Source organism: Brachionichthys hirsutus, chromosome 12 (assembly GCF_040956055.1).
Source record: "Brachionichthys hirsutus isolate HB-005 chromosome 12, CSIRO-AGI_Bhir_v1, whole genome shotgun sequence".
Taxonomy (NCBI): domain Eukaryota; kingdom Metazoa; phylum Chordata; class Actinopteri; order Lophiiformes; family Brachionichthyidae; genus Brachionichthys; species Brachionichthys hirsutus.
In genome coordinates this window covers 10,979,173-11,002,467 of record NC_090908.1, presented here as the reverse complement: position 1 = coordinate 11,002,467, position 23,295 = coordinate 10,979,173, and the positions used below count along the sequence as shown (strand labels likewise).

The window sequence follows — 23,295 nt, the reverse complement described above, 5'->3', positions numbered from 1 at the left end:
AAAACATACTTGCTGTTAAAGAACTCCAGGAAAGAACAATGATTATTAGTAAAGCAGCACCATGGATGCAAACAACAATACAACACAGATTTAGTGCAGATATCAAAGGTTCAAAGGTCAGCAGCTCATCCTCTCACTCCATATTAATATTGCTATGTTTGTGATGCTGCTTTCAAGATAACTAGAAACTATATCATAAAAAAATATTGGTATTAATTTCTCACATTTCATGTTCTCACCCCCCCCCCCCCCCCCCCCCCCAAAAAAAAGCTGATCCATGTGCAGCAGTGATGTTTTTCCCATTTCAGGCACATCTACATAAGGATGAAAATGTGGAAGGCAGCAATGGTGGATTCATCACTCCACGGCACAACTATTAAAGATGCATCAACTTCCCATGATGCCTCAGCTCTGCAGGCGCATTGCTGCGTGTCTTACACATTACAATATCATAGCAGCTGATACAGTGGGTTTTTTTTTGTGTATTTCACAGAATCAGTTTTTTGTTTCTTTTGCCTTCTCTCAAAAAAATGGCGAGACTACAATATAATTATGATGAATAAATACGTTAAGATCATCATCATCATCATCAGGAGGCAGGTTCAACGCATCACACGATGAAGAGGTTGTTTCAGTAGGAGTGTGTGTGTGTGGGGAGGGGGGGGGCTCGATGGTTTAGCTTTAATACAGGTGGTTTCACTCAGACCTGAGAGCTTCTGAGCCTCTCGTCTCCTTTCCTCTCTCTGATCATGACAGTCAGTGAAGATTTTGAACTCTGCTTTCCACAACTGCTCAACGCCTCCTGCAGGAAGCCAGTGCAGAATCGAGCTGAGACCATTTTCCTTTACATCCTGCTGTCTTGTATCTCTGTGCTGACTGTGATTCTCAACCTGCTGGTCATCATCTCCATCTCACACTTCAAGTAAAAATCAAAACAATAACATCGAGTATTTTTATTTGCTTTAAATTTAGCTCTTAATTATACAGGAACAAACTGTTTTGTGCAGTTTACATATAGAGATATTTCACTTTCTCTTCTAATACAGACACACTTTACCAAAAAAAATATGATGCTGCAAAATATACTTATGTCTGGGATTTGATGTGCAAATTATAGCCTTATTAGAAATGTTGCATATTCTATACCACTTTGTACCTGGACAGATTATGCACTATACCAATTACATGCAATGTATTTTGAAAATGTATGTATGTGCTGGAATGATTTGATCCTTTTTCTCTAGGCAGCTCCACACACCAACCAACTTCCTCCTCCTCTCACTGGCTGTCTCAGATTTCTTCGTTGGGCTCCTGATGATGCCGATTCAAATCCTCCTCACAAGGAGCTGCTGGTTTTTGGGCACTGTGTCATGTGGAATGTTTCAGTATTTCTCTTTCATCCTTACTTCTGCCTCAGTAGGAAACATGGTCCTCATCTCAGTTGACCGATATCTGGCCATTTGTGACCCTTTCTGTTACTCCAGCAAAGTCACTGTGAAAAGAGTTCAGCTCTGTGTTGGTCTGTGTTGGGCCTGTTCTGTGTTCTATAATGGTGTGATACTGATGGACTTCCTGAAACAGCCAGATGGGTATAATTCCTGCCAGGGAGAGTGTGTGGTTGGAATTTCCTTCATAAATGGGGCTGTTGACGTCCTCCTGACCTTTGCTGGCCCCATCACTGTAATCGTAGTTTTGTATATGAGAGTTTTTGTGGTGGCTGTGTCTCAGGCCCGAGCCATGAGGTCTCATGTTACCACTGTTAACCAACAGCGTTCAGTTTGTGTCTCGAAGAAGTCTGAGAGAAAAGCAGCCAGAACTCTTGGTATTGTTGTTCTTGTATTTCTGATGTGTTTTTGTCCTTATTTTTCTCCATCTTTTGCGGGCCAGGACTATTTATCCAGTGAAGAGTTTTCAGTTTTCACACTGTGGCTACTTTATTGCAACTCCTCTTTAAATCCAATAGTTTATGCCTTTTTCTATCCCTGGTTTAGGAAATCAATGAAACTCATTGTTAAACTTCAGATCCTGCAGCCTAACTCCTGTGATTCCAGTATTCTGTACTGATTTCTGAAGGCATGTATTGAATGTACTAAATTATGACACTTTTCTTTGTGATCAATAAAGTATGTATGATCTATCCACATGGAGCGTCAGATTGACAGACGTGCCACTGGGTTCCCGAGCTCCGGGTCAGAACCCTGTTGTTGTTGTTGTGTAGATGGATAGATTCATGCACGGCCTTTACTTGCTTCACAAACTCCTTCACTTCTGACCTGCGACTCATGCCTGACCCTCCCTGGTAGGATTTTCTCTGCACCACTAGTGACCATAATTTTGATCTTAACCAAGAGGCCCCAAACAAATGTAAAGTCTTTTGTGACATGCTTACACAAGAGATGCTAGATTTAACTGAGAGTTATCCATTTATTGTACGGGCTGGCATGAATAGAGTGTGGCATGTAGGTGAATGGTCAACTAACTACCTCCAAAGATCAAGATTTAGTACTGGACACTCTGCAATCCTGGACTAGTGGACATTAGGCACTAGTCCAGGACGAGGCAAGCTTTTCCAAAAATTGACATAGTCCCACAGAGACATTCATTCATCTGGAAGTAGAACATAAGAGGAAAACAAAAGAATAATGAATACATCAGCAAAACTTTATTCTTATTTAGACTGAGGTTTTTCGTCCATAACCACTTGGGCCTTAATACGCTTGGCCGTCAGGTACCTGTCTGCTGCTTCCGGGGTCCAATGAGTCAATAAGCTTCAATAAGACTCCTTCTTCAGCTTGATGGCATTCCTTACTTCCGGACTCCACCACTGGGTTTGGGGGTTTCCGCCACGACAAGCACCGGAGACCCTGCGACCACAGCTCCGAGCAGCTGCTTGGACAATGGCGCTGAAAAACACGGTCCACTCATTCTCCGTGTCCCCAGCCTCCTCCGGGATCTGGGAAAAGTTTTTCCAGAGTTGGGAGTTTAAGATCGTACTGACAGAGAGCTCTCCTAGACATTCACGACTGGAGATCCGATGACACAACAAAATCGATCATTGTCCTCCGTCTAGGGTGAACTGGTGCCACATGGACATCCCTGTGCTCGAACAAGGTGTTTGTTATTGACCAATAGGCTCAGCCTGTGGTCACCATTGTTCTTCTGGATGACTTCAACACTCACATGAGTAGTGACAGCAAGACCTGGAGGGGGTTATTGGGATAAACGGCCTCCCCGATCTGAAAACAATTGGCTCTCTGTTATTGGACTTGGACTAGTCAACATTTGTCCGTAAAGGACACCTTTTCCGAGCACAGGGATGTCGATAAGTGCACGTAGCACCAGGACACTTTAGGCCGGAGGTCAATGATCGATCCGTTTGTCATATCATCAGACCGCCGGCCGCATGTCTGGGACAGTTGGGGGACGAGAGAGGAGAGCTGTCAACTGACCACCATCTGGCGGAGCAGGAGGCCGACCCAAATGTGTCACATCTGAACTTATCCACTGATGATCTGTCAAGTGGCCTCTCGTTGTAGTATATATTGAGGAAATTAATTTTTTTTGATATTAATTTCATGTTATTATTAATGTTGATAATAAATACAGGGTGCCCAACCCTGGAACCAAGGGACATCATTTGTTGACATCAAAGTCAGAATAGGCACGAAGTAAAAAAAACATCACCGTAGTTGATGTGAACATTTGATACTTTTAAAACTTTTAGCAACTTCCAACAAAAGTAAAATCCAAGTTGCTGTTTATCATGTGCATGTCACGTAAATTTTACAACACAAATGTATAAATTTCACAGCTGGAAGAATTTGCTCTTAACATGTATATAAATCATACATACTTTATTGATCACAAAGGTCAGTTGTCATCATTTAGTATATTAAATGTATTCATTTATTCATTCCTTTTCTATGGCTTTTTCGGTCTGCGGGTCACGGGAGTTGCTGGAGCCTATCCCAGCTTGCTATGGGCAGAGGCAGGGCGCAGCCCGAATGCGTTGCCAGCGCATCACGGGGCCACACATAGACAGACAACTGTTCACGTACACACTCATACACTATATGGACAATTTGGGTTCACCAATTCACTTAAATTTCATGTTTTTGGTGGTGGGAGGAAACCGGAGAACCCAGAAAAACCCAAACGGACACGGGGAGAACCTGCAAACACCGAACAGATAGGGTTCGAACCTGGTGCTGTGAGGTGAGCATGTCTTGCAAAATCTTTACAGTATGCTGGAATTGCAAGAGTTAGGTTGCAGGATCTGAAGTGTAATAATGAGTTTCATTGTTCTCCTAAACCAGTGATAGAATAAAGCATAAACTATTGGATTCATACAGGAGTTACAATAAAGTATCCAGACACTAAAAATTGAGAAATCCACACTGGTTGTTACATCTTGGCCGGCAAAGCCTAAATAAAAATATGAACAAGAACATATCAGAAATACAAGAACAACAATACCAAGAGTTCTGGCTGCTTTTCTCTCAGACTTCTTGGAGACACAAACTGAACGCTGTTGGTTAACAGTGGTAACATGAGACCTCATGGCTCGGGCCTGAGACACAGCCACCACAAAAACTCTCATATACAAAACTACAATTACAGTGATGGGGCCAGCAAAGGTCAGCAGGAGGTCAACAGCTCCAGTTATGGAGGAAATTACAACTAGACACTCTCCATGGCAGGAATTATACCCATCTGGCTGTTTCAGGAAGTCCATCAGTATCACACCATTATAGAACACAGAACAGGCCCAACACAGACCAACACAGAGCTGAACTCTTTTCACAGTGACTTTGCTGGAGTAACAGAAAGGGTCACAAATGGCCAGATATCGGTCAACTGATATGAGCACAATGTTTCCTACTGAGGTAGAAGTAAGGATGAAAGAGCAATAGCGAAACATTCGACATATCACAGTCCCCAAAATCCAGCAGCTCCCCGTCTCGAGTATTTTTAACGGCATCATCAGGAATCCAACGAAGAAATCTGAGACAGCCAGTGAGAGGAGGAGGAAGTTGGTCGGTGTGTGGAGCTGCCTAGAGAAAAAGGATCACATCATTCCAGCACATACATCAGAATCAGAATCAGAAAAAACGTTATTATCCCCGTGAGGGGCAATTCGTTTCACAGCCAGCAGAGACACGCCGCAATTCAGTCAACGCACAAGCAAAACATAAAAAGTGCACAAGTAGAATAAAAGCTGGTCATAAAAGGCTGTTGATAAAACCAATGGATGCAGGAAGAAATGACTTTTGCAATCTGTTTGTCCTGCACTTTGGTACCATGTACCGACGACCGGAAGGCAGCAGCCTGTATTCAGAGGACAGCATACATGTTCAAATGCAAAACGTGTCCAGATACAATGTGGTGTAGATCCCAGACATAAGAATAAGTTACAGCGTCGTAATTTTGTATAAAACTGTGTCTGTATTAGAAGAGAAGGTTAGAGATGATGGCAGCAGTTTAAAGTCCAACATTCCAATCAATACATTGACCGTCAAGAGTTATTAATATCAGTAGTAGAGAATGATAGAAATATAGTGTGTTCTCAAAGAACAAAAAACAAAAACACTCCTGTATAATTAAGAGCTAAATGTAATGCAAAAAACATTTGAAAGTTAGTTATTAGATTATGCCTGAAGTGGGAGATGGAGATGATGACCAGCAGGTTGAGAATCACAGTCAGCACAGAGATACAAGACAGCAGGACGTAAAGGAAAACGGTCTCAGCAGCTCGATTCTGCATTGGCTTCCTGCAGGAGGCGTTGAGCAGTTGTGGAAAGCAGAGTTCAAAATCTTCACTGACTGCCATGATCAGAGAGAGGAAAGGAGATGAGAGGCTCAGGAGCTCTCAGGTCTCTGACTGAAGTCGTGCGTCACAAAGCTGAAATATCAAGCCCTCCGCTCTGAAAGCAATCTCAGCATGGTGTGATGCAAAGAACCTGCCTCTTGATGATGATGATGATGAAGAGTCAATACAGCTTCATTGGTCTACCTGATCTAGGAGAAGAAGAAATCTTTCAGCAGCATTACATTTGTCATGTAATATGGACGGGACTTAAGTTGCTGCCACAGATTAAATACAAATAAATAAGTTGGCAAACTGGGCAGTTGTGAGTTTGTTGGGATGTTTGAGCTCATTCATGAACCACCAATGTGAACATCATCATCATCATCATCATCACTGGAGACATTCAGGAGAAAGTGGAACAAAGAAATAATGCATTTGTTTTATATAGTGCTTTTCAAGGCACCCAAAGACGCTCTTACATTGTGCATTATCCATTCACTCCATACTTAGTGATGGTGAAGCTACTATTGTAGCCACAGCTGCCCTGGGGCAGACTGACAATTTGCACCGTCGGCCCTCCGGCCCTGACCACCACCGACATTCACTCGCTCACTACATTCACACAGGCAATGTGGGTCAAGTGCCTTTCCCAAGGACACAACAACAGTGGACACATGTGCCGGACCCAGGACTTGAACCGCCAACCTCTTGATCATAGGATGACCCGCTAAACCACCTGCGCCGCCGTCGAACAGGAGGATTACTTTGGAAACAAAGTGACGTAATTAAAGGACAGCACTGATAATAAACTATCATTCGAGGGAAAGAGGGAGGAGAGATGTGGAGGAAGAAGAGATAAACCAGTCAGCACAGAGAGCTTCAGCCAGAAAGGTGAATGAGCTGAGCAGCTTCTCATCTCTTCCTGATGATGTCATCCTTTGATGAAGATGAACTTTGCTTTCCACATCTCCTCAACTCCTCCTGTAGGAAGGTCATACTTCCTTACTTTGAATCCTTGTTTACTTATATCATACTGTCCTCCATCTCTATTGTTACTGTGATTCTCAACATGATGGTCATCATCTCCATCTCACACTTCAAGTAGGTAAAACTTTCATCGGTTTCTGAAACTGGTCTCTGCACAGAATGAAATGGTAGAATATCAGAATGTGAAGGAAGACTTTCATGTTCCTGTCATGATGCTTTTGTGTTTTAATCTGCTGGAATGATAATACTACAAATGATGATGACTTTATTTCTCTCTTTTCTCTCCAGGCAGCTCCACACCTCCACCAACCTCCTCCTCCTCTCTCTGGCTGTCTCAGATTGCATCGTGGGCCTCCTTCTGGTTTTTCAAATTATACTCATAGATGGCTGCTGGTTTCTGGGAGACATTATGTGTATTGTGTATGTTTTTTTAAACTCTGCAATTACATCTGCCTCAATAGGGACCATGGTTCTTATATCAGTTGACCGCTACGTGGCTATTTGTCACCCTCTACATTATTCCACCAAAGTCACTAAAAAGAGAATTAATGTCTGTGTTTGTCTGTGTTGGATGTTTTCTCTGCTTGTTCACTGTCTGCTGCTGAAGGATGACCTGGAACAACCAGGCAGGTTTAACTCCTGTGTTGGACAGTGTTCATTTGCTAATGATTACGCTTCTATACTTGCTGATGTGATTTTATCTTTTATTATTCCTGTCACTGTTATTGTAGTTCTTTATATGAGAGTATTTATGGTGGCTGTGTCTCAGGCTCGTGCCATGAGGTCTCACGTTACATCTGTCACCATCAAGTGTTCAGTGACAGTAACTGCTAAGAGATCAGAGCTGAAAGCAGCCATTACTCTTGGAGTCGTTGTCGTTGTGTTTCTGATATGTGTGTGTCCTCCTTTTTGTGTTTTACTTTCTGGCCAGGACTCCCTGATCGATGTTTCATCCTCTACCTTCATCATAACTCTGTTCTATTTTAACTCTTGTCTGAATCCTCTGATCTATGCCTTGTTCTACCCCTGGTTCAGAAAATCCATCAAGTTGATTGTAACGCTTAAGATACTCGAGGCTGACTCACGTGACACCAGCATGTGACATAAAAAGAAGTGCTGGTGCAAAAATATTATATTGTATTGTTCTCAAGTAATGAAATAGTAAATATATCTCTACATCGCTTAGTTGTTTTTATCATTATCTGTGCCAGAACTTGAAAAAAGTGACACGTCCCCTTTGTGACATGAAAATGCCAGAAATGATGATTCATTTATCGTCATGTCATCATCTGTCTCCTTCCTTGATTTTTGACAGAAGATCAGTACAGTATACGTATATGGTTGGTAATCAGCGCTATGAGTATTGTCCTGCTGCATCAGAGTGTGAATTAAACTACAGACAGACAGACAAAATGATTCTGTGTTGTCTACAGTGTAATTAAGCACAATTAAAATGTCTTTCCTTTTGCGAGACGAGAAGTAGAACATAAGAGGAAAACAAAAGAATAATGAATACATCAGCAAAACTTTATTCTTATTTATTTATTATTTTTTTACTAACTTGTCAGCATATGATCTCAAAAATGACAATATTTATGGAGTCATAGACAAAACTTTAAAGGAAATAACCATACGGTTCATATTAAACTATGCCCTCCCCTTTTCCTTTCTGCATGTGTGTGTGTGTGTGTGTGTGTGTCTGCGACTGTTGGCACAGCTACGCACATTTCCTGACAATCCCACAATCTCAAGCAGGACAGCGACCCTGGATCTGCAGCGACTCCGAGCCACATTGCTGGCAGGCCTGAGTGGTAGATTTGCGCTGACTATTGGCCTTGCCCAGAGAAACGAAGAATTCTTGGGCTGTTTGCTCAATCTAATAATAATTGTGTTTCTGTCTCTCTCTGCTCAGGAAACACAAGTGTCCCATCACACCCTCACCTCACAGCCCTACAGTGACATCATCACTCCCCTTTCCACAAAATTAATAAACAATTTACTCAAATCCTTTGAAGTTTGTCCGATCTTCTGCATCATCCTATGACACTGAATGTTTTGAAGCAAAGCTGCATCAGGTCACAATCCAGGTGCCGCGCCAAAGTTATGTGAGCAGGGTCGGGCCTGCTGGGTCGACCCTGGCCCGAGCATGAAAACGTTTTATGATGGAAGCATAAGCAAAATAAAAGCATTAGGAGGCCCTGCTTACACAGGGTGTGCCATGAAATTCAAACCCAGAGAAAGATGGTCACAATCACTATAAAAATAAAATTGTATAGAACTCTAACAGTGACTGACGTTACAAATGCAGACAAGGTATATATATATAAAAAAAGGAAACCCATAGAAAGGATTTTCCAGCCGGGTAATTGGGATCAATAACTGGCAACAGCAGGTATGAATTTTCAGTCCGTTTTTCCAGAGGGAGAGAGATGCTGCTTCACATTTATACGAAGTGGGACTCCATTAATAGTTCTGACTCACTGTAATACTTATATTACATTATTTTGTGTGACAAATGGAGGATAAAGATGAGGGCAAACTGACTGGAAATTCACTATTCTGACATTTCATGTCAAAAAAACATGAAAAGTGTCCCAATCTCAACTTTTGCATCTTTAGACTTAATTCAAAAACCCAAAGACACATTTATACATAATCATTAGCCAACAACAATGCTATATAGTATGTTTGCACCAGCATTTCTTTTTATGTCACATGCTGGTGTTACGTGAGTCAGCCTCTAGTATCTTAAGTGTTACAATCAGCTTGATGCATTTTCTGAACCAGGGGTAGAACAGGGCATAGATCAGAGGATTCAGACAAGAGTTAAAATAAAACAGGGTTAAGATGAAAGTAGAGGATGAACCATAGATCACAGAGTCCTGGCCAAAAAGTAAAACGCAAAAATAAGGACACACACATATCAGAAACACAACGACAACGACTCCAAGAGTAATGGCTGCTTTCAGCTCTGATCTCTTAGCAGTTACTTTCACTGAACACTTGATGGTGACAGATGTAACGTGAGACCTCATGGCACGAGCCTGAGACACAGCAACCATAAATACTCTCACATAAAGAACTACAATGACAGTGACAGGAATAATAAAGAATAAAATCATATCAGCAAGTCCAGAAGCATAATCAACATTAATTACACACTGACCAACACAGGAGTTAAACCTGCCTGGCTGTTTAAGATTATCCTTCAGCAGCAGACAGTGAACAAAAACACAAATCATCCAACACAGACAAACACAGACATTAATTCTCTTTTTAGTGACTTTGGTAGAATAATGTAGAGGGTGACAAATAGCCACGTAGCGGTCAACAGATATGAGAATCATGGTCCCTATTGAGGCAGAGGTAATTATGTAGTTCAGCAGAAAATACACAACACACATGATGTCTCCCAAAAACCAGCAGCCATTTATGAGAATAATTTGAAACACAATGAGGAAACCCACGATGCAATCTGAAACAGCCAGAGAGAGGAGGAGGAGGTTGGTGGAGGTGTGGAGCTGTCTGGAGAGAAAAGAGAGAAATAAAGTCATCATCATTTGTAGTATTATCATTCCAGCAGATTAAAACACAAAAGCATCATGACAGGAACATGAAAGTCTTCCTTCACATTCTGATATTCTACCATTTCATTCTGTGCAGAGACCAGTTTCAGAAACCGATGAAATATTTACCTACTTGAAGTGTGAGATGGAGATGATGACCATCATGTTGAGAATCACAGTGACAATAGAGATGGAGGACAGTGTGATGTAAATGAGCATTGATACAAAGTAAGGAATCATGGACTTCCTACAGGAGGAGTTGAGGAGTTGTGGAAAGCAAAGTTCATCTTCATCAAAGGATGACATCATCAGGAAGAGACGAGAAGCTGCTAACCTGTCAGCTTTCTGCCTGAAGCTTTCTGTCTTGTCTGCTTTATCTCTTTTCTTCTTCCTCCTCCCTCCTCCCTCTTTCCCTCTTGTGTATTTTTGTAGAGTTAACTTCTGTCCTTTGATTACATCTTGCTATTTTTTTTTTTTTTGAGTAATGACCTTGCCTTTTATTTCCTGTTTGGTTAATCGCTGACATGTTGCGAGAAAAGTAACTATCCCAGCAGCAGATTGTGTTCTTGAAGGAAAGACTCATTGGTTTCACCTCCTCAATTCAAGTTTCACCCCATGAGGAAGATCATGGGCCGTACATTTCTAAAATCCTATTTTACGTAAGAAACCACAAAGCAAAATCAATACACTGCACATGCTAACAACTACAGGTATGTGTGTAGATCTGTGTGAGCAAGCGTGTGTTTAAAGATTCCATAATATACCCTTTTTGCACAAGTTAACGCAGTTTCCAGACACTTACACATCTTGTGCAAGCTCCCCCTCTGTGACATCACAGGGGGAGGGATTTCTGCCAAATGCTTTTCAGTAGGTGATTACAGAACTACGCAGGAGTCACTTGATGGTTTATTTAGCTTTTTTTGGGTTAATAATGACCCAAACCCGCCATAATAGTGTAGAAACATGGGAAAAGTGAGTTTTTCTAATATATGTCTCCTTTAAGTTTGTGATCTTTAGACACTGATCAGGAGAGTGCATGGGTTTGTTGCCGGTAGCTGAGCCTTTCTGACGCTCTGTGAAATGCAGAAGGCTGTGGGGTCGGTTAGTCTCCATATTCTCCAGAAGGTTCTTGGTGGGTTTGATGAGGCAGCACATCCTGGGAGATGTCCCATTTGACGTCTGGGTTACATGTGGAGGGGCTGATGATGAACCTAACCAGCCGGAGAGCAGCAGGACAACATGAACCCTCTCTGCTGCATATTACACTTTGTCCTGCAAATAATAATAATAATAATTTGCTTAAATAAATATCCCCACAAAACCACTCCATGTTTGATGATACACAGCAAATATCTGATTATATACAATCATCGTTTTTGTGATGTGTTCTGTATTTGTATGTTTTTTGTAACAGTCATTACTGTTACATGTTGCACGACTTCACAGAGAAACATTCCAAGTCCGTGAACCCTCTTTGACAATGGCAATAAACTACTACTGATGCTGATTCTGATCATTGTTTTCACACTATAAGATGTCCTATTGATGATACGGAGGCCTCATGAAACATTATACACTTGGAATAAAAATGTGCTTTCAAAAAATGCCCCAGGTGCTGCTTGAACTGAACCTGTCTTTGATATTGTCATAGAAATAGTAAAAGTAATATCAGCCTCGCTGTACATGTATTCCTTTCTATGGTTAATATTTTATAGATGATTTTTGATATATGAGGATCTTCTTTATTTACAGTGTATTTGGGGCTATGACTCTTTATTCAAACATGAAATGCTAACATTCACATGAAACCCAACGCCATTAACAATGATATTACACTTTATTGAACATGTGACAACATAAGGAAAGTTTGAGATGATGGCAAATTGGCTGAAAATAAAAGCAATCACTATTCTGACATTTCCTGTCACCAAGAAAAAAAAGTATCCCTTTTTCAGCACTCACAATGCTACATGGTGTGTTTACACCGGCGCTTCTTTTTATGTCACATTTTGAACAGGTCAGTAGGTTACCGGTTATAAAGTGATCCTGAGTCTTACAGCCGAGGGGAAGAAGCTGTTCTTGTGGAGGGAGGTTCTGGTCCCGATGGACCGTAGCCTCCTGTCTGAGGATACATACATACATGTACATACATACATTAATGTAATGTATGTTGATTATCATCTTATTTACAATGTGTTTGTAGATATGACACTTTATTCAAACAGAAAATGCTAAATAATAATAATGTGTGTATTTGGTTCAGATAAAATATACAATGCAAAGTCTGATTGAAAATTAATTCCATCACTATTCTGACATTTCCTGTCACAAAGCATGAAACGTGTCCCATTGTCAGCTCTCTGTCTAACAACGAGGCTACATGGTGGGTTAACACCAGCATTTCTTTTTATATCACATGATGGAGTTACATGAGTCAGACTCGAGTATCTTAAGTGTCACAATCAGCTTGATGGATTTTCTGAACCAGGGGTAGAACAAGGCATAGATCAGAGGATTCAGACACGAGTTAATATAGAAGAGACACATGATAATTGCAGAAGATTCAGCATCAATCGTTGAGTCCTGGCCAGATAGCACAACGCAAAAATAAGGACACACACATATCAGAAACACAACGACAACGACTCCAAGAGTAATGGCTGCTTTCAGCTCTGATTTCTTAGCAGATACTTTCACTGAACAGTTGATGGTGACAGATGTAACGTGAGACCTCATGGCACGAGCCTGAGACGCAGCCACCATAAATACTCTCATATAAAGAACTACAATGACAGTGACAGGAATAATAAAGGATAAAATCACATCAGCAAGTATAGAAGCATAATTCAGATTAATTACACACTGACCAACACAGGAGTTAAACCCGCCTGGTTGTTCCAGATTATCTTTCAGGATCAGACAGTGAACAAGAACACAAAACATCCAACACAGACAAACACAGACATTAATTCTCGTTTTAGTGACTTTGGTAGAATAATGTAGAGGGTGACAAATAGCCACGTAGCGGTCAACTGATATAAGAACCATGATCCCTATTGAGGCCGCTGTGATTAAATAGTCTAGGACAAAATACACAACACACACAATGTCTCCCAAAAACCAGCAGCCATTTATGAGGATAATTTGAAATATGATGAGGAAACCCACGATGCAATCCGAGACAGCCAGAGAGAGGAGGAGGAGGTTGGTGGAGGTGTGGAGCTGCCTGGAGAGAAAATAATGAAATAAAGTCATCCTCATTTGTAGTATTATCATTCCAGCAGATTAAAACCCAAAAGCATCATGACAGGAACATGAAAGTCTTCCTTCACATTCTGATATGCTACCATTTCATTCTGTGCAGACCAGTTTCATAAATCGATGAGAAATTTGCCTACTTGAAGTGTGAGATGGAGATGATGACCATCATGTTGAGAAGCACAGTGACAATAGAGATTAAGGACAGTGTGATGTAAATGAGCAAGGATTCAAAGTAAGGACGTATGACCTTCCTACAGGAGGAGTTGAGGAGCTGTGGAAAGCAAAGTTCATCTTCATCAAAGGATGACATCATCAGGTAGAGATGAGAAGCTGCTAAACTCTGCCAGCTTTCTGCCTGAAGCTCTCTGTCCTGGTTGCTTTATCTCTTTTCTTCTTCCCTCCTCCCCCTTTTCCTCTAGTGACAGCTAATTTTTGTAGACTTAACTCCTGTTATTTGCATCACTACTTTCATCAGCTCTTTCATCTTTCCTTGAGGAACTTTTAACCTTTCATGTTTCACCTCATGAGGGAAACCATGGGCCCTCCATTTTCACATTTATTCTGATGAGTCCCTGATTAATGACATTCAAATGTTGTTGCTCTAGCCTTTTGCCCTCTGATGGATTGTTCATGCACAACAAGTATTTGATTGTATACAATCACATTTTTTCCAGAATATAAATTGTCCCACTGACGTTATAGAGGCCTTATCATATATTATGTGCTTGGCCTTGTCCTATGTGCCTATGTCAATAATGACCCAGGTGCTGCTTGGATAGAACCCGTCTTTATTATTATTATATATAGAAAGAGTAAAAAGAAATATGAGTATCACTGTACATTCATTCAACATGTTATGTCCTGTAGTTATTCCTCTGTCTGATTAATGTAATGTATGATGATTATCATCTTATTTACAATGTTTCTGTAGATATGACACTTTATTCATACAGAAAATGATAAATAATAATAATGTGTGTCTTTGATTCAGATAAAATATACAATGCAAAGTCTGACTGAAAATGAATTCTATCACTATTCTGACGTTTCCTGTCACAAAGCATGAAAAGTGTCCCATTGTCAGCTCTCTGTCTAACAACGAGGCTGCATGCTGGGTTAACACCAGCATTTATTTTTATATCACATGATGGAGTTACATGAGTCAGACTCGAGTATCTTAAGTGTCACAATCAGCTTGATGGATTTTCTGAACCAGGGGTAGAACAAGGCATAGATCAGAGGATTGAGGCAAGAATTTAAATACAACAGGCACATCATAAATGCAGAGGTTTCAGCATCAACCCTGGAGTCCTGGGCAGAAAGTAAAATGCAAAAATAAGGACACACACATAACAGAAACACAACGACAACTACTCCAAGAGTAAAAGCCGCTTTCAGCTCTGATTTCTTAGCAGTTGTTTTAGCTGAATATTTGAGGGTGACAGATGTAACGTGAGACCTCATGGCACGAGCCTGAGACGCAGCAACCACAAATACTCTCATATAGAGAAGTATGATGACAGTGACAGGAATAATAAAGGATAGAACCATATCAGCAAGTCCAGAAGCATAATTCAAATTAATTACACACTGACCAACACAGGAGTTAAACCCACCTGGTTGTCTAAGATTATCCTTCAGGATCAGACTGTGAACAAGAATGCAAAACATCCAACACAGACAAACACAGATATGTGTTCTCTTTTTAGTGACTTTGGTAGAATAATGTAGAGGGTGACAAATAGCCACGTAGCGGTCAACTGATATGAGAACCATGATCCCTATTGAGGAAGCTGTGAAGAAATAGTACAGGACAAAATACATAACACACATGACGTCTCCCACAAACCAGCAGCCGCCTACAAGACTTATTTGAAAAACCAGAAGGAGGCCCAGGCTGCAATCTGAGACAGCCAGAGCAAGGAGGAGGAGGTTGGTGGGGGTGTGGAGCTGCCTGGAGAGAAAAGAGAGAAATTTAGTCATCACAAAATTCAAGCATCATGATAGGAACATGAAAGTCTTCCTTCACATTCTGATATTCTACCATTTCATTCTGTGCAGAGACCAGTTTCAGACACCGATGAAATATTTGCCTACTTGAAGTGTGAGATGGAGATGATGACCATCATGTTGAGAAGCACAGTGACAATAGAGATGAAGGACAGTGTGATGTAAATGAGAATGGATGCATAGTAAGGACGTATGGCCTTCCTGCAGGAGGAGTTGAAGAGTTCTGGAAAGCAAAGTTTGTCTACATCAAGGGAAGACATCATGAGGAAGAGACGAGAAGCTGCTAAACTCTGTCAGTTTTCTGCCTCTCCTGTCTCTGCCCTGTCGATTTATCACTTTTGTTCCTTCCTCCTCCCTCTTTCCTTCTTGTGGGTTAACTTCCGTATTTTAATGACATCACTATTTTCATCAGACAAGTCTTGCGTTTTCAACTTTACTTCACTTCCGACTGGGGACTCCATTATTCCTCTGGGGGATTTCAACACTCACATGGGCAATGACAGTGAGACCCGTAATGGGGTGATTGGGATGAACGGCCTCCTCAATCTGAACGCGAGTGGTGTTCTGTTGTTGGACTTCTGTGCTACTCCCAGTTTGTCCACAACGAACACCTTGTTGAGGCACATGGATGTCCTTAAACGCACATGGCACCGATACACCCTCGGACGGATCTCGATGATCGACGTTGTTGTCGCATCATCGGACCTCAGATTGTGTGCCTTGGACACAAAAGGCCATTGAAGAGGACTATCTGTTGGTATTAAAGAAGTTCTGGCAAACCGTCCAGCAACTCAGGAGGGGAAAGCGGTGCACCACCACCCCCCCACCAACAGTGGAAGTGGGGAGCTGCTGACCTCAACTGGGAATATTGTCAGGCGGTGGAAACAATACTTTGAGGATCTCCTCAAATCTCGCTACCATGTCTTCTATGGAGGAAGCAGAGGCGGAGGTCTGAGAGGTGGACTCGTCCATCACCCAGGCTGAAGTCACTGAGGTGGTTGTTGTCTAGCTCATGAGTATCTTAAATCTTTGGATGTGCAGGGACTGTCTTGGTTGACACGTCTCTATAATATCAAGAGTTTATGGGAGTGCGCAAAGACAGTCCACTTGTGTTTTGGGGATTTAGAGAAGGCGTTTGACCACGTCCTTTGTAGTATCTTGTGTCGCGTGCTTTGATGGTGACACCTCTCCATGGAGATCAAGAAATGGGTCAATTCTATAGTCTCCCACGCATGTAGAGCTCCTGCCTTTTCCCCCCACCTCCTATCCTGACCACAAGGCCGACTTTGTCTTGCTGGGGAAATCCCTCAAGGCCGTATCCCTGCAGAGCATGGGTTGAAAATTTGGCTTTTCTGTGACGTGCAAACCTCTTCTGTAGATGAGGTCTTATGTATGGATGGATTGATCGATTGATCTCACCTGATCTCAGAAATATAGGATCTTCCTTAAATGAGACTGATCAAAGAACATAAACTCTTTTGAGGATTTCATTGTCACTTCCAACAGAGTGTGGTGCTGTAACAACGTTTATAACCACACACTGTAGTTATTCTACTTCTTACCCTGACAATATCATACTTCTTGGTGTTGATCTAAATGTATTTACTGTTGTGTCGAGTTTTGTTTTCTGCTCAGTTTCAGATCCAAGAGAATATTAAATAAGATTCAAGTTAGTGCAGGTTGTTGTTTGAACAAGTTACTAAAACCGTTTGTTTGGTGTTGGACTGATATCCTTGTTCCTTTTGTCTGCAGCTGTGTAATTTACTCTGACACCTAAATAATGAAGTGTGGTGAGAAAAATAAAAATCTGTCCACAACTAACATCAAGGTACGCTCAGATAGAATCCACTCCAGTAACCCGGTGAAATGAATAATCTTTTCAAATTTAATTTGAAAAGAACTTCAAATCTGTTATAGTATATAGTCGGGTTTTCTGCCTTTAAATTGTCACACCTCCACTGATGTAGAGGCCTCATTAAATACAATACACCTGCAATTATGATTAGTCTTTGACCCAGACAAAAACTGGCATGAATACAGTAATAGTTTTTATATTGCTGTTTATTGCATTACAGTGAAGTCAGGTACATTTTTGTTTTCCTGCTGTCATACCTTTCTCAAGGAAATCTATTACTTATTTCTTTTTTGTTATTTACAGTGTGTATTTGAAAATATGACACATGCTATGTAAAGGTTAATTAATATTCATATGAAGCAGGACGCAATAATAGCGCTGAATAGCTGTAATATAGATAATATTACTTTTGACAAAACTTTAATGACAAAAACAGGAAATGTAGCGATGATAGGAAACGTGGGAAAAGTGATTGAAGGAAACTATCAAAACATGAAAACTATCTCTCTTTCAGCACTCTCATATATTTAGTCTTTGCAACTGAAAGATTTCTCAACAAACATCTTACTAATACATTATTATTACCATTACCATATAATTAATATTACATTTTAATGAACTTGTGTGACAAAATAAGGAGTGACTGAGATGATGGCAAACTGGCTGAAAATGAATTAAATCACAATTCTGACATTTCCTGTAACAAAGCATGAAAGGTATCCCATTTTCAGCTCTCTGTCTAACAACGAGGCTACATGCTGTGTTTACACCTGCATTTATTTTTATGTCACATGATGGAGTTACATGAGCCAGCCTCTAGTATCTTAAGTGTTACAATCAGCTTGATGGACTTTCTGAACCAGGGGTAGAACAAGGCATAGATCAGAGGATTCAGACAAGAGTTAAAATAGAACAGGGTTATGATGAATGTAGAAGACGAGGCATTAACAATAGAGTCTTGGCCAGAAAGTAAAACACAAAAAAAAGGGCACACACATATCAGAAACACAACGACAACTACTCCAAGAGTAATGGCTGCTTTCAGCTCTGATCTCTTAGCAGTTACTTTCACTGAACGCTTGATGGTGACAGATGTAACGTGAGACCTCATGGCACGAGCCTGAGACACAGCAACCATAAATACTCTCATATAAAGAACTACAATGACAGTGACAGGAATAATAAAGGATAGAATCATATCAGCAAGTCCAGAAGCATAATTCAGATTAATTACACACTGACCAACACAGGAGTTAAACCTGCCTGGTTTCTCCAGGTTGTTCATCAGAATCAGACAGTGAACAAGAACACAAAACATCCAACACAGACAAATACAGACATTAATTATTTTTATGGTAACTTTAGTAGAATAATGTAGAGGGTGACAAATAGCCACGTAGCGATCAATAGATATTAGAACCATGGTTTCTATTGAGGCAGATGTAGTAACATGGCCCAGAACTGAATATACAACACAAACAATGTCTTCCCAAAACCAGCAACCATCGATGTGGGCAATTTGAAACACAATAAGGAGGCCCACACAGAAATCTGAGACAACCAGAGAGAGGAGGAGGAGGTTGGTGGAGGTGTGGAGCTGCCTGGAGAGAAAAGAGAGAAATAAAGTCATCATCATTTGTAGTATTATCATTCCAGCAGATTAAACACAAAAGCATCATGACAGGAACATGAAAGTCTTCCTTCACATTCTGATATTCTACCATTTCATTCTGTGGAGAGACCAGTTTCAGAAACCAATGAAATATTTACCTACTTGAAGTGTGAGATGGAGATGATGACCATCATGTTGAGAATCACAGTAACAATAGAGATGGAGGACAGTGTGATATAAGTGAGAATTGACACAAAGTAAGGATTCATGGACTTCCTACAGGAGGAGTTGAGGAGTTGTGGAAAGCAAAGTTCATCTTCATAAAAGGATGACATCATCAGGAAGAGATGAGAAGCTCTGCCAGCTTTCTGCCCGAGGCTCTCTGTCCTAACTGTTTTATCTCTTTTCTTCCTCCCTCCTCCCTCTTTTCCTCGGGTGACAATTATTATAATTTTTATTAAGAGTGACTTAACCTAATTACCTCTGCCAAGGCTGGGGTTATGTGATCGCCGGCATTTTGTTCGTCCGTCCCTCACTCCGTTATCAAGATAACTCAAAATGTTCTGGCCGGATCTTGATGACATTTCCAGGAGTTGTTAGGAAGGTTACCAGGAACCGATGATTAAATCTTGGTGATTTTTGTTAACGTTGCAGTCAGTGGAGCTTCAAAATTTGCTCCTCAACATCTCGGTTGATTATTGACCGATGTTTATAGAATTTGACACAGTCATGTAGGGTGGGGGCCGCCATCTAATCTTAAATTTTAACATTGAAAACGCCATTTTCGGATTCAAAAATCTGTAAAAAAATTCACATCAACTCCGATTCACTTTAACTTTTCATGGTTTGTGTATGAAGGTACGATTAACAATTGAGAACCTTTTGTCGATGATCCAGATCACCATGTGGACGGTGTAAATCCAGTCAGGAGGGGATTGAGCTGCTTGGTGGAGGTCTGCTATCTGAGTGCTTTTCTAGTTTTCGTTGTTATTTACAGTGTGTATTTGAAGATATGACACTTTAGTCATGCAGAAGATGTTAACTTATGTGTGTCTTTGCTAAAATATATAGATATATACTATGCAAAGGTTAATTCATATGAAGTAGGACACAATAATAGCGCCAAATCACTGGAATATAGATATTATGACTTTTTACTGAACTTTAATGAAAAAACAGGAAATGTAGCGATGATAGTTTCCTTCAATCACTTTTCCCACATTTCCTATCAAAACATGAAAACTATCTCTTTCAGCACTCTCATATATTTAGTCTTTGCAACTGAAAGATTTCTCAACAAACATCTTACTAATACATTATTATTACCAAACAATAAATGATACGTGGAAAGCATTTATTTTTATGTCACATGATGGAGTTACATGAGTCAGCCTCTAGTATCTTAAGTGTTACAATCAGCTTGATGGATTTTCTGAACCAGGGGTAGAACAAGGCATAGATCAGAGGATTCAGACACGAGTTAAAATAGAACAGGGTAATGATGAATGCAGAAGAAGCAGCATCAATCTTTGAGTCCTGGCCAGAAAGTGAAACACAAAAATAAGGGCACACACATATCAGAAACACAACGACAACGACTCCAAGAGTAATGGCTGCTTTCAGCTCTGATCTCTTAGCAGTTACTTTCACTGAATACTTCATGGTGACAGATGTAACGTGAGACCTCATGGCACGAACCTGAGACACAGCAACCATAAATACTCTCATATAAAGAACTACAATGACAGTGACAGGAATAATAAAGGATAAAATCATGTCAGCAAGTCCAGAAGCATAATTCACATTAATTACACACTGACCAACACAGGAGTTAAACCCGCCTGCATGTCCCAGGTTATCTTTCAGGATCAGACAGTGAACAAGAACACAAAACATCCAACACAGACAAACACAGACATTAATTCTTTTTATGGTAACTTTAGTAGAATAATGTAGAGGGTGACAAATAGCCACATATCGGTCAACAGATATGAGAACCATGGTCCCTATTGAGGCAGATGTAATCATATAGTACAGGACAAAATACACAACACACATGATGTCTCCCAGGAACCAGCAACCGTCGATAAGAATAATTTGAAAAACCAGAAGGAGGCCCACGATGCAATCTGAGACAGCCAGAGAGAGGAGGAGGAGGTTGGTGGAGGTGCGGAGCTGCCTGGAGAGAAAAGAGAGAAATAAAGTTATCATCATTTGTAGTATTATCATTCCAGCAGATTAAAACACAAAAGCATCATGACAGGAACATGAAAGTCTTCCTTCACATTCTGATATTCTACCATTTCATCCTGTGCAGAGACCAGTTTCAGAAACCGATGAAAGTTTTAACTACTTGAAGTGTGAGATGGAAATGATGACCATCATGTTGAGAAACACAGTAACAATAGAGATGAAGGACATTATGGTGTAAATGAGAATGGATGCATAGTAAGGACGTATGGCCTTCCTGCAGGAGGAGTTGAAGAGTTCTGGAAAGCAAAGTTCGTCTACATCAAGGGAAGACATCATGAGGAAGAGACGAGAAGCTGCTAAACTCTGTCAGTTTTCTGCCTCTCCTGTCTCTGCCCTGTCGATTTATCACTTTTGTTCCTTCCTCCTCCCTCTTTCCTTCTTGTGGGTTAACTTCCGTATTTTAATGACATCACTATTTTCATCAGACGAGTCTTGCGTTTTCAACTTTACTTCACTTCCGACTGGGGACTCCATTATTCCTCTGGGGGATTTCAACATACACATGGCCAATGACAGTGAGACCCGTAATGGGGTGATTGGGATGAACGGCCTCCTCAATCTGAACGCGAGTGGTGTTCTGTTGTTGGACTTCTGTGCTACTCTCAGTTTGTCCACAACGAACACCTTGTTGAGCCACATGGATGTCCTTAAACGCACATGGCACCGATACACCCTCGGACGGATCTCGATGATCGACGTTGTTGTCGCATCATCGGACCTCAGATTGTGTGCCTTGGACACAAAAGGCCATTGAAGAGGACTATCTGTTGGTATTAAAGAAGTTCTGGCAAACCGTCCAGCAACTCAGGAGGGGAAAGCGGTGCACCACCACCCCACCAACAGTGGAAGTGGGGAGCTGCTGACCTCAACTGGGAATATTGTCAGGCGGTGGAAACAATACTTTGAGGATCTCCTCAAATCTCGCTACCATGTCTTCTATGGAGGAAGCAGAGGCTGAGGTCTGAGAGGTGGACTCGTCCATCACCCAGGCTGAAGTCACTGAGGTGGTTGTTGTCTAGCTCATGAGTATCTTAAATCTTTGGATGTGCAGGGACTGTCTTGGTTGACACGTCTCTATAATATCAAGAGTTTATGGGAGTGCGCAAAGACAGTCCACTTGTGTTTTGGGGATTTAGAGAAGGCGTTTGACCACGTCCTTTGTAGTATCTTGTGTCGCGTGCTTTGATGGTGACACCTCTCCATGGAGATCAAGAAATGGGTCAATTCTATAGTCTCCCACGCATGAAGAGCTCCTGCCTTTTCCCCCCACCTCCTATCCTGACCACAAGGCTGACTTTGTCTTGCTGGGGAAATCCCTCAAGGCAGTATCCCTGCAGAGCATGGGTTGAAGATTTGGCTTTTCTGTGACGTGCAAACCTCTTCTGTAGATGAGGTCTTATGTATGGATGGATTGATCGATTGATCTCACCTGATCTCAGAAATATAGGATCTTCCTTAAATGAGACTGATCAAAGAACATAAACTCTTTTGAGGATTTCATTGTCACTTCCAACAGAGTGTGGTGCTGTAACAACGTTTATAACCACACACTGTAGTTATTCTACTTCTTACCCTGACAATATCATACTTCTTGGTGTTGATCTAAATGTATTTACTATTGTGTCGAGTTTTGTTTTCTGCTCAGTTTCAGATCCAAGAGAATATTAAATAAGATTCAAGTTAGTGCAGGTTGTTGTTTGAACAAGTTACTAAAACTGTTTGTTTGGTGTTGGACTGATATCCTTGTTCCTTTTGTCTGCAGCTGTGTAATTTACTCTGACACCTAAATAATGAAGTGTGGTGAGAAAAATAAAAATCTGTCCACAACTAACATCAAGGTACGCTCAGATAGAATCCACTTCAGTAACCCGGCGAAATGAATAATTTTTTCAAATTTAATTTGAAAAGAACTTCAAATCTGTTATAGTATATAGTCGGGTTT

General features: G+C 40.9%; 8 protein-coding genes across 8 annotated transcripts; 2 read left to right on the top strand and 6 right to left on the bottom strand.

The window, feature by feature from the left end:
• The first annotated feature begins 749 nt into the window (after positions 1-749).
• LOC137902202 (trace amine-associated receptor 13c-like) lies at positions 750-2,064 on the top strand. Its single transcript, XM_068746272.1, has 2 exons — positions 750-922; positions 1,245-2,064. The coding sequence occupies exons 1-2, from the start codon at positions 750-752 to the stop codon at positions 2,062-2,064; spliced, it is 993 nt and encodes a 330-aa protein (XP_068602373.1).
• A 2,173-nt stretch (positions 2,065-4,237) lies between these two features.
• On the bottom strand, positions 4,238-5,830 carry LOC137901914 (trace amine-associated receptor 13c-like). The gene is made up of 2 exons (XM_068745945.1): positions 5,655-5,830; positions 4,238-5,054 (listed from the first exon to the last, which is right to left on the bottom strand). The coding sequence occupies exons 1-2, from the start codon at positions 5,828-5,830 to the stop codon at positions 4,238-4,240; spliced, it is 993 nt and encodes a 330-aa protein (XP_068602046.1).
• A 907-nt stretch (positions 5,831-6,737) lies between these two features.
• LOC137901916 (trace amine-associated receptor 13c-like) lies at positions 6,738-7,898 on the top strand. Its single transcript, XM_068745947.1, has 2 exons — positions 6,738-6,910; positions 7,085-7,898. The coding sequence occupies exons 1-2, from the start codon at positions 6,738-6,740 to the stop codon at positions 7,896-7,898; spliced, it is 987 nt and encodes a 328-aa protein (XP_068602048.1).
• A 1,609-nt stretch (positions 7,899-9,507) lies between these two features.
• LOC137901915 (trace amine-associated receptor 13c-like) lies at positions 9,508-10,668 on the bottom strand. Its single transcript, XM_068745946.1, has 2 exons — positions 10,496-10,668; positions 9,508-10,321 (listed from the first exon to the last, which is right to left on the bottom strand). The coding sequence occupies exons 1-2, from the start codon at positions 10,666-10,668 to the stop codon at positions 9,508-9,510; spliced, it is 987 nt and encodes a 328-aa protein (XP_068602047.1).
• Positions 10,669-12,774: 2,106 nt separating this feature from the next.
• Positions 12,775-13,933, bottom strand: LOC137902306 (trace amine-associated receptor 13c-like). The gene is made up of 2 exons (XM_068746389.1): positions 13,761-13,933; positions 12,775-13,588 (listed from the first exon to the last, which is right to left on the bottom strand). Exons 1-2 carry the CDS (start codon positions 13,931-13,933, stop codon positions 12,775-12,777), a joined length of 987 nt encoding a protein of 328 aa, XP_068602490.1.
• Positions 13,934-14,763: 830 nt separating this feature from the next.
• Positions 14,764-15,893, bottom strand: LOC137902081 (trace amine-associated receptor 13c-like). Its single transcript, XM_068746136.1, has 2 exons — positions 15,721-15,893; positions 14,764-15,577 (listed from the first exon to the last, which is right to left on the bottom strand). Exons 1-2 carry the CDS (start codon positions 15,891-15,893, stop codon positions 14,764-14,766), a joined length of 987 nt encoding a protein of 328 aa, XP_068602237.1.
• Positions 15,894-18,275: 2,382 nt separating this feature from the next.
• LOC137902335 (trace amine-associated receptor 13c-like) lies at positions 18,276-19,435 on the bottom strand. The gene is made up of 2 exons (XM_068746420.1): positions 19,263-19,435; positions 18,276-19,089 (listed from the first exon to the last, which is right to left on the bottom strand). The coding sequence occupies exons 1-2, from the start codon at positions 19,433-19,435 to the stop codon at positions 18,276-18,278; spliced, it is 987 nt and encodes a 328-aa protein (XP_068602521.1).
• A 1,030-nt stretch (positions 19,436-20,465) lies between these two features.
• LOC137902080 (trace amine-associated receptor 13c-like) lies at positions 20,466-21,626 on the bottom strand. Its single transcript, XM_068746135.1, has 2 exons — positions 21,454-21,626; positions 20,466-21,279 (listed from the first exon to the last, which is right to left on the bottom strand). Exons 1-2 carry the CDS (start codon positions 21,624-21,626, stop codon positions 20,466-20,468), a joined length of 987 nt encoding a protein of 328 aa, XP_068602236.1.
• Positions 21,627-23,295: the final 1,669 nt, after the last annotated feature.

What these genes read in the sequence shown, in the direction of transcription:
- LOC137902202 (XM_068746272.1), top strand. Translation starts at nt 750, where the DNA reads ATGACAGTCAGTGAAGATTTTGAACTCTGCTTTCCACAACTGCTCAAC. An exon ending in ATCTCCATCTCACACTTCAA is followed by an intron (nt 923 to 1,244) that starts GTAAAAATCAAA and finishes CTTTTTCTCTAG; the next exon opens with GCAGCTCCACACACCAACCA.
- LOC137901914 (XM_068745945.1), bottom strand. Translation starts at nt 5,830, where the DNA reads ATGGCAGTCAGTGAAGATTTTGAACTCTGCTTTCCACAACTGCTCAAC. An exon ending in ATCTCCATCTCCCACTTCAG is followed by an intron (nt 5,055 to 5,654) that starts GCATAATCTAAT and finishes CTTTTTCTCTAG; the next exon opens with GCAGCTCCACACACCGACCA.
- LOC137901916 (XM_068745947.1), top strand. Translation starts at nt 6,738, where the DNA reads ATGTCATCCTTTGATGAAGATGAACTTTGCTTTCCACATCTCCTCAAC. An exon ending in ATCTCCATCTCACACTTCAA is followed by an intron (nt 6,911 to 7,084) that starts GTAGGTAAAACT and finishes TTTTCTCTCCAG; the next exon opens with GCAGCTCCACACCTCCACCA.
- LOC137901915 (XM_068745946.1), bottom strand. Translation starts at nt 10,668, where the DNA reads ATGTCATCCTTTGATGAAGATGAACTTTGCTTTCCACAACTCCTCAAC. An exon ending in ATCTCCATCTCACACTTCAA is followed by an intron (nt 10,322 to 10,495) that starts GTAGGTAAATAT and finishes TTTTCTCTCCAG; the next exon opens with ACAGCTCCACACCTCCACCA.
- LOC137902306 (XM_068746389.1), bottom strand. Translation starts at nt 13,933, where the DNA reads ATGTCATCCTTTGATGAAGATGAACTTTGCTTTCCACAGCTCCTCAAC. An exon ending in ATCTCCATCTCACACTTCAA is followed by an intron (nt 13,589 to 13,760) that starts GTAGGCAAATTT and finishes TTTTCTCTCCAG; the next exon opens with GCAGCTCCACACCTCCACCA.
- LOC137902081 (XM_068746136.1), bottom strand. Translation starts at nt 15,893, where the DNA reads ATGTCTTCCCTTGATGTAGACAAACTTTGCTTTCCAGAACTCTTCAAC. An exon ending in ATCTCCATCTCACACTTCAA is followed by an intron (nt 15,578 to 15,720) that starts GTAGGCAAATAT and finishes TTTTCTCTCCAG; the next exon opens with GCAGCTCCACACCCCCACCA.
- LOC137902335 (XM_068746420.1), bottom strand. Translation starts at nt 19,435, where the DNA reads ATGTCATCCTTTTATGAAGATGAACTTTGCTTTCCACAACTCCTCAAC. An exon ending in ATCTCCATCTCACACTTCAA is followed by an intron (nt 19,090 to 19,262) that starts GTAGGTAAATAT and finishes TTTTCTCTCCAG; the next exon opens with GCAGCTCCACACCTCCACCA.
- LOC137902080 (XM_068746135.1), bottom strand. Translation starts at nt 21,626, where the DNA reads ATGTCTTCCCTTGATGTAGACGAACTTTGCTTTCCAGAACTCTTCAAC. An exon ending in ATTTCCATCTCACACTTCAA is followed by an intron (nt 21,280 to 21,453) that starts GTAGTTAAAACT and finishes TTTTCTCTCCAG; the next exon opens with GCAGCTCCGCACCTCCACCA.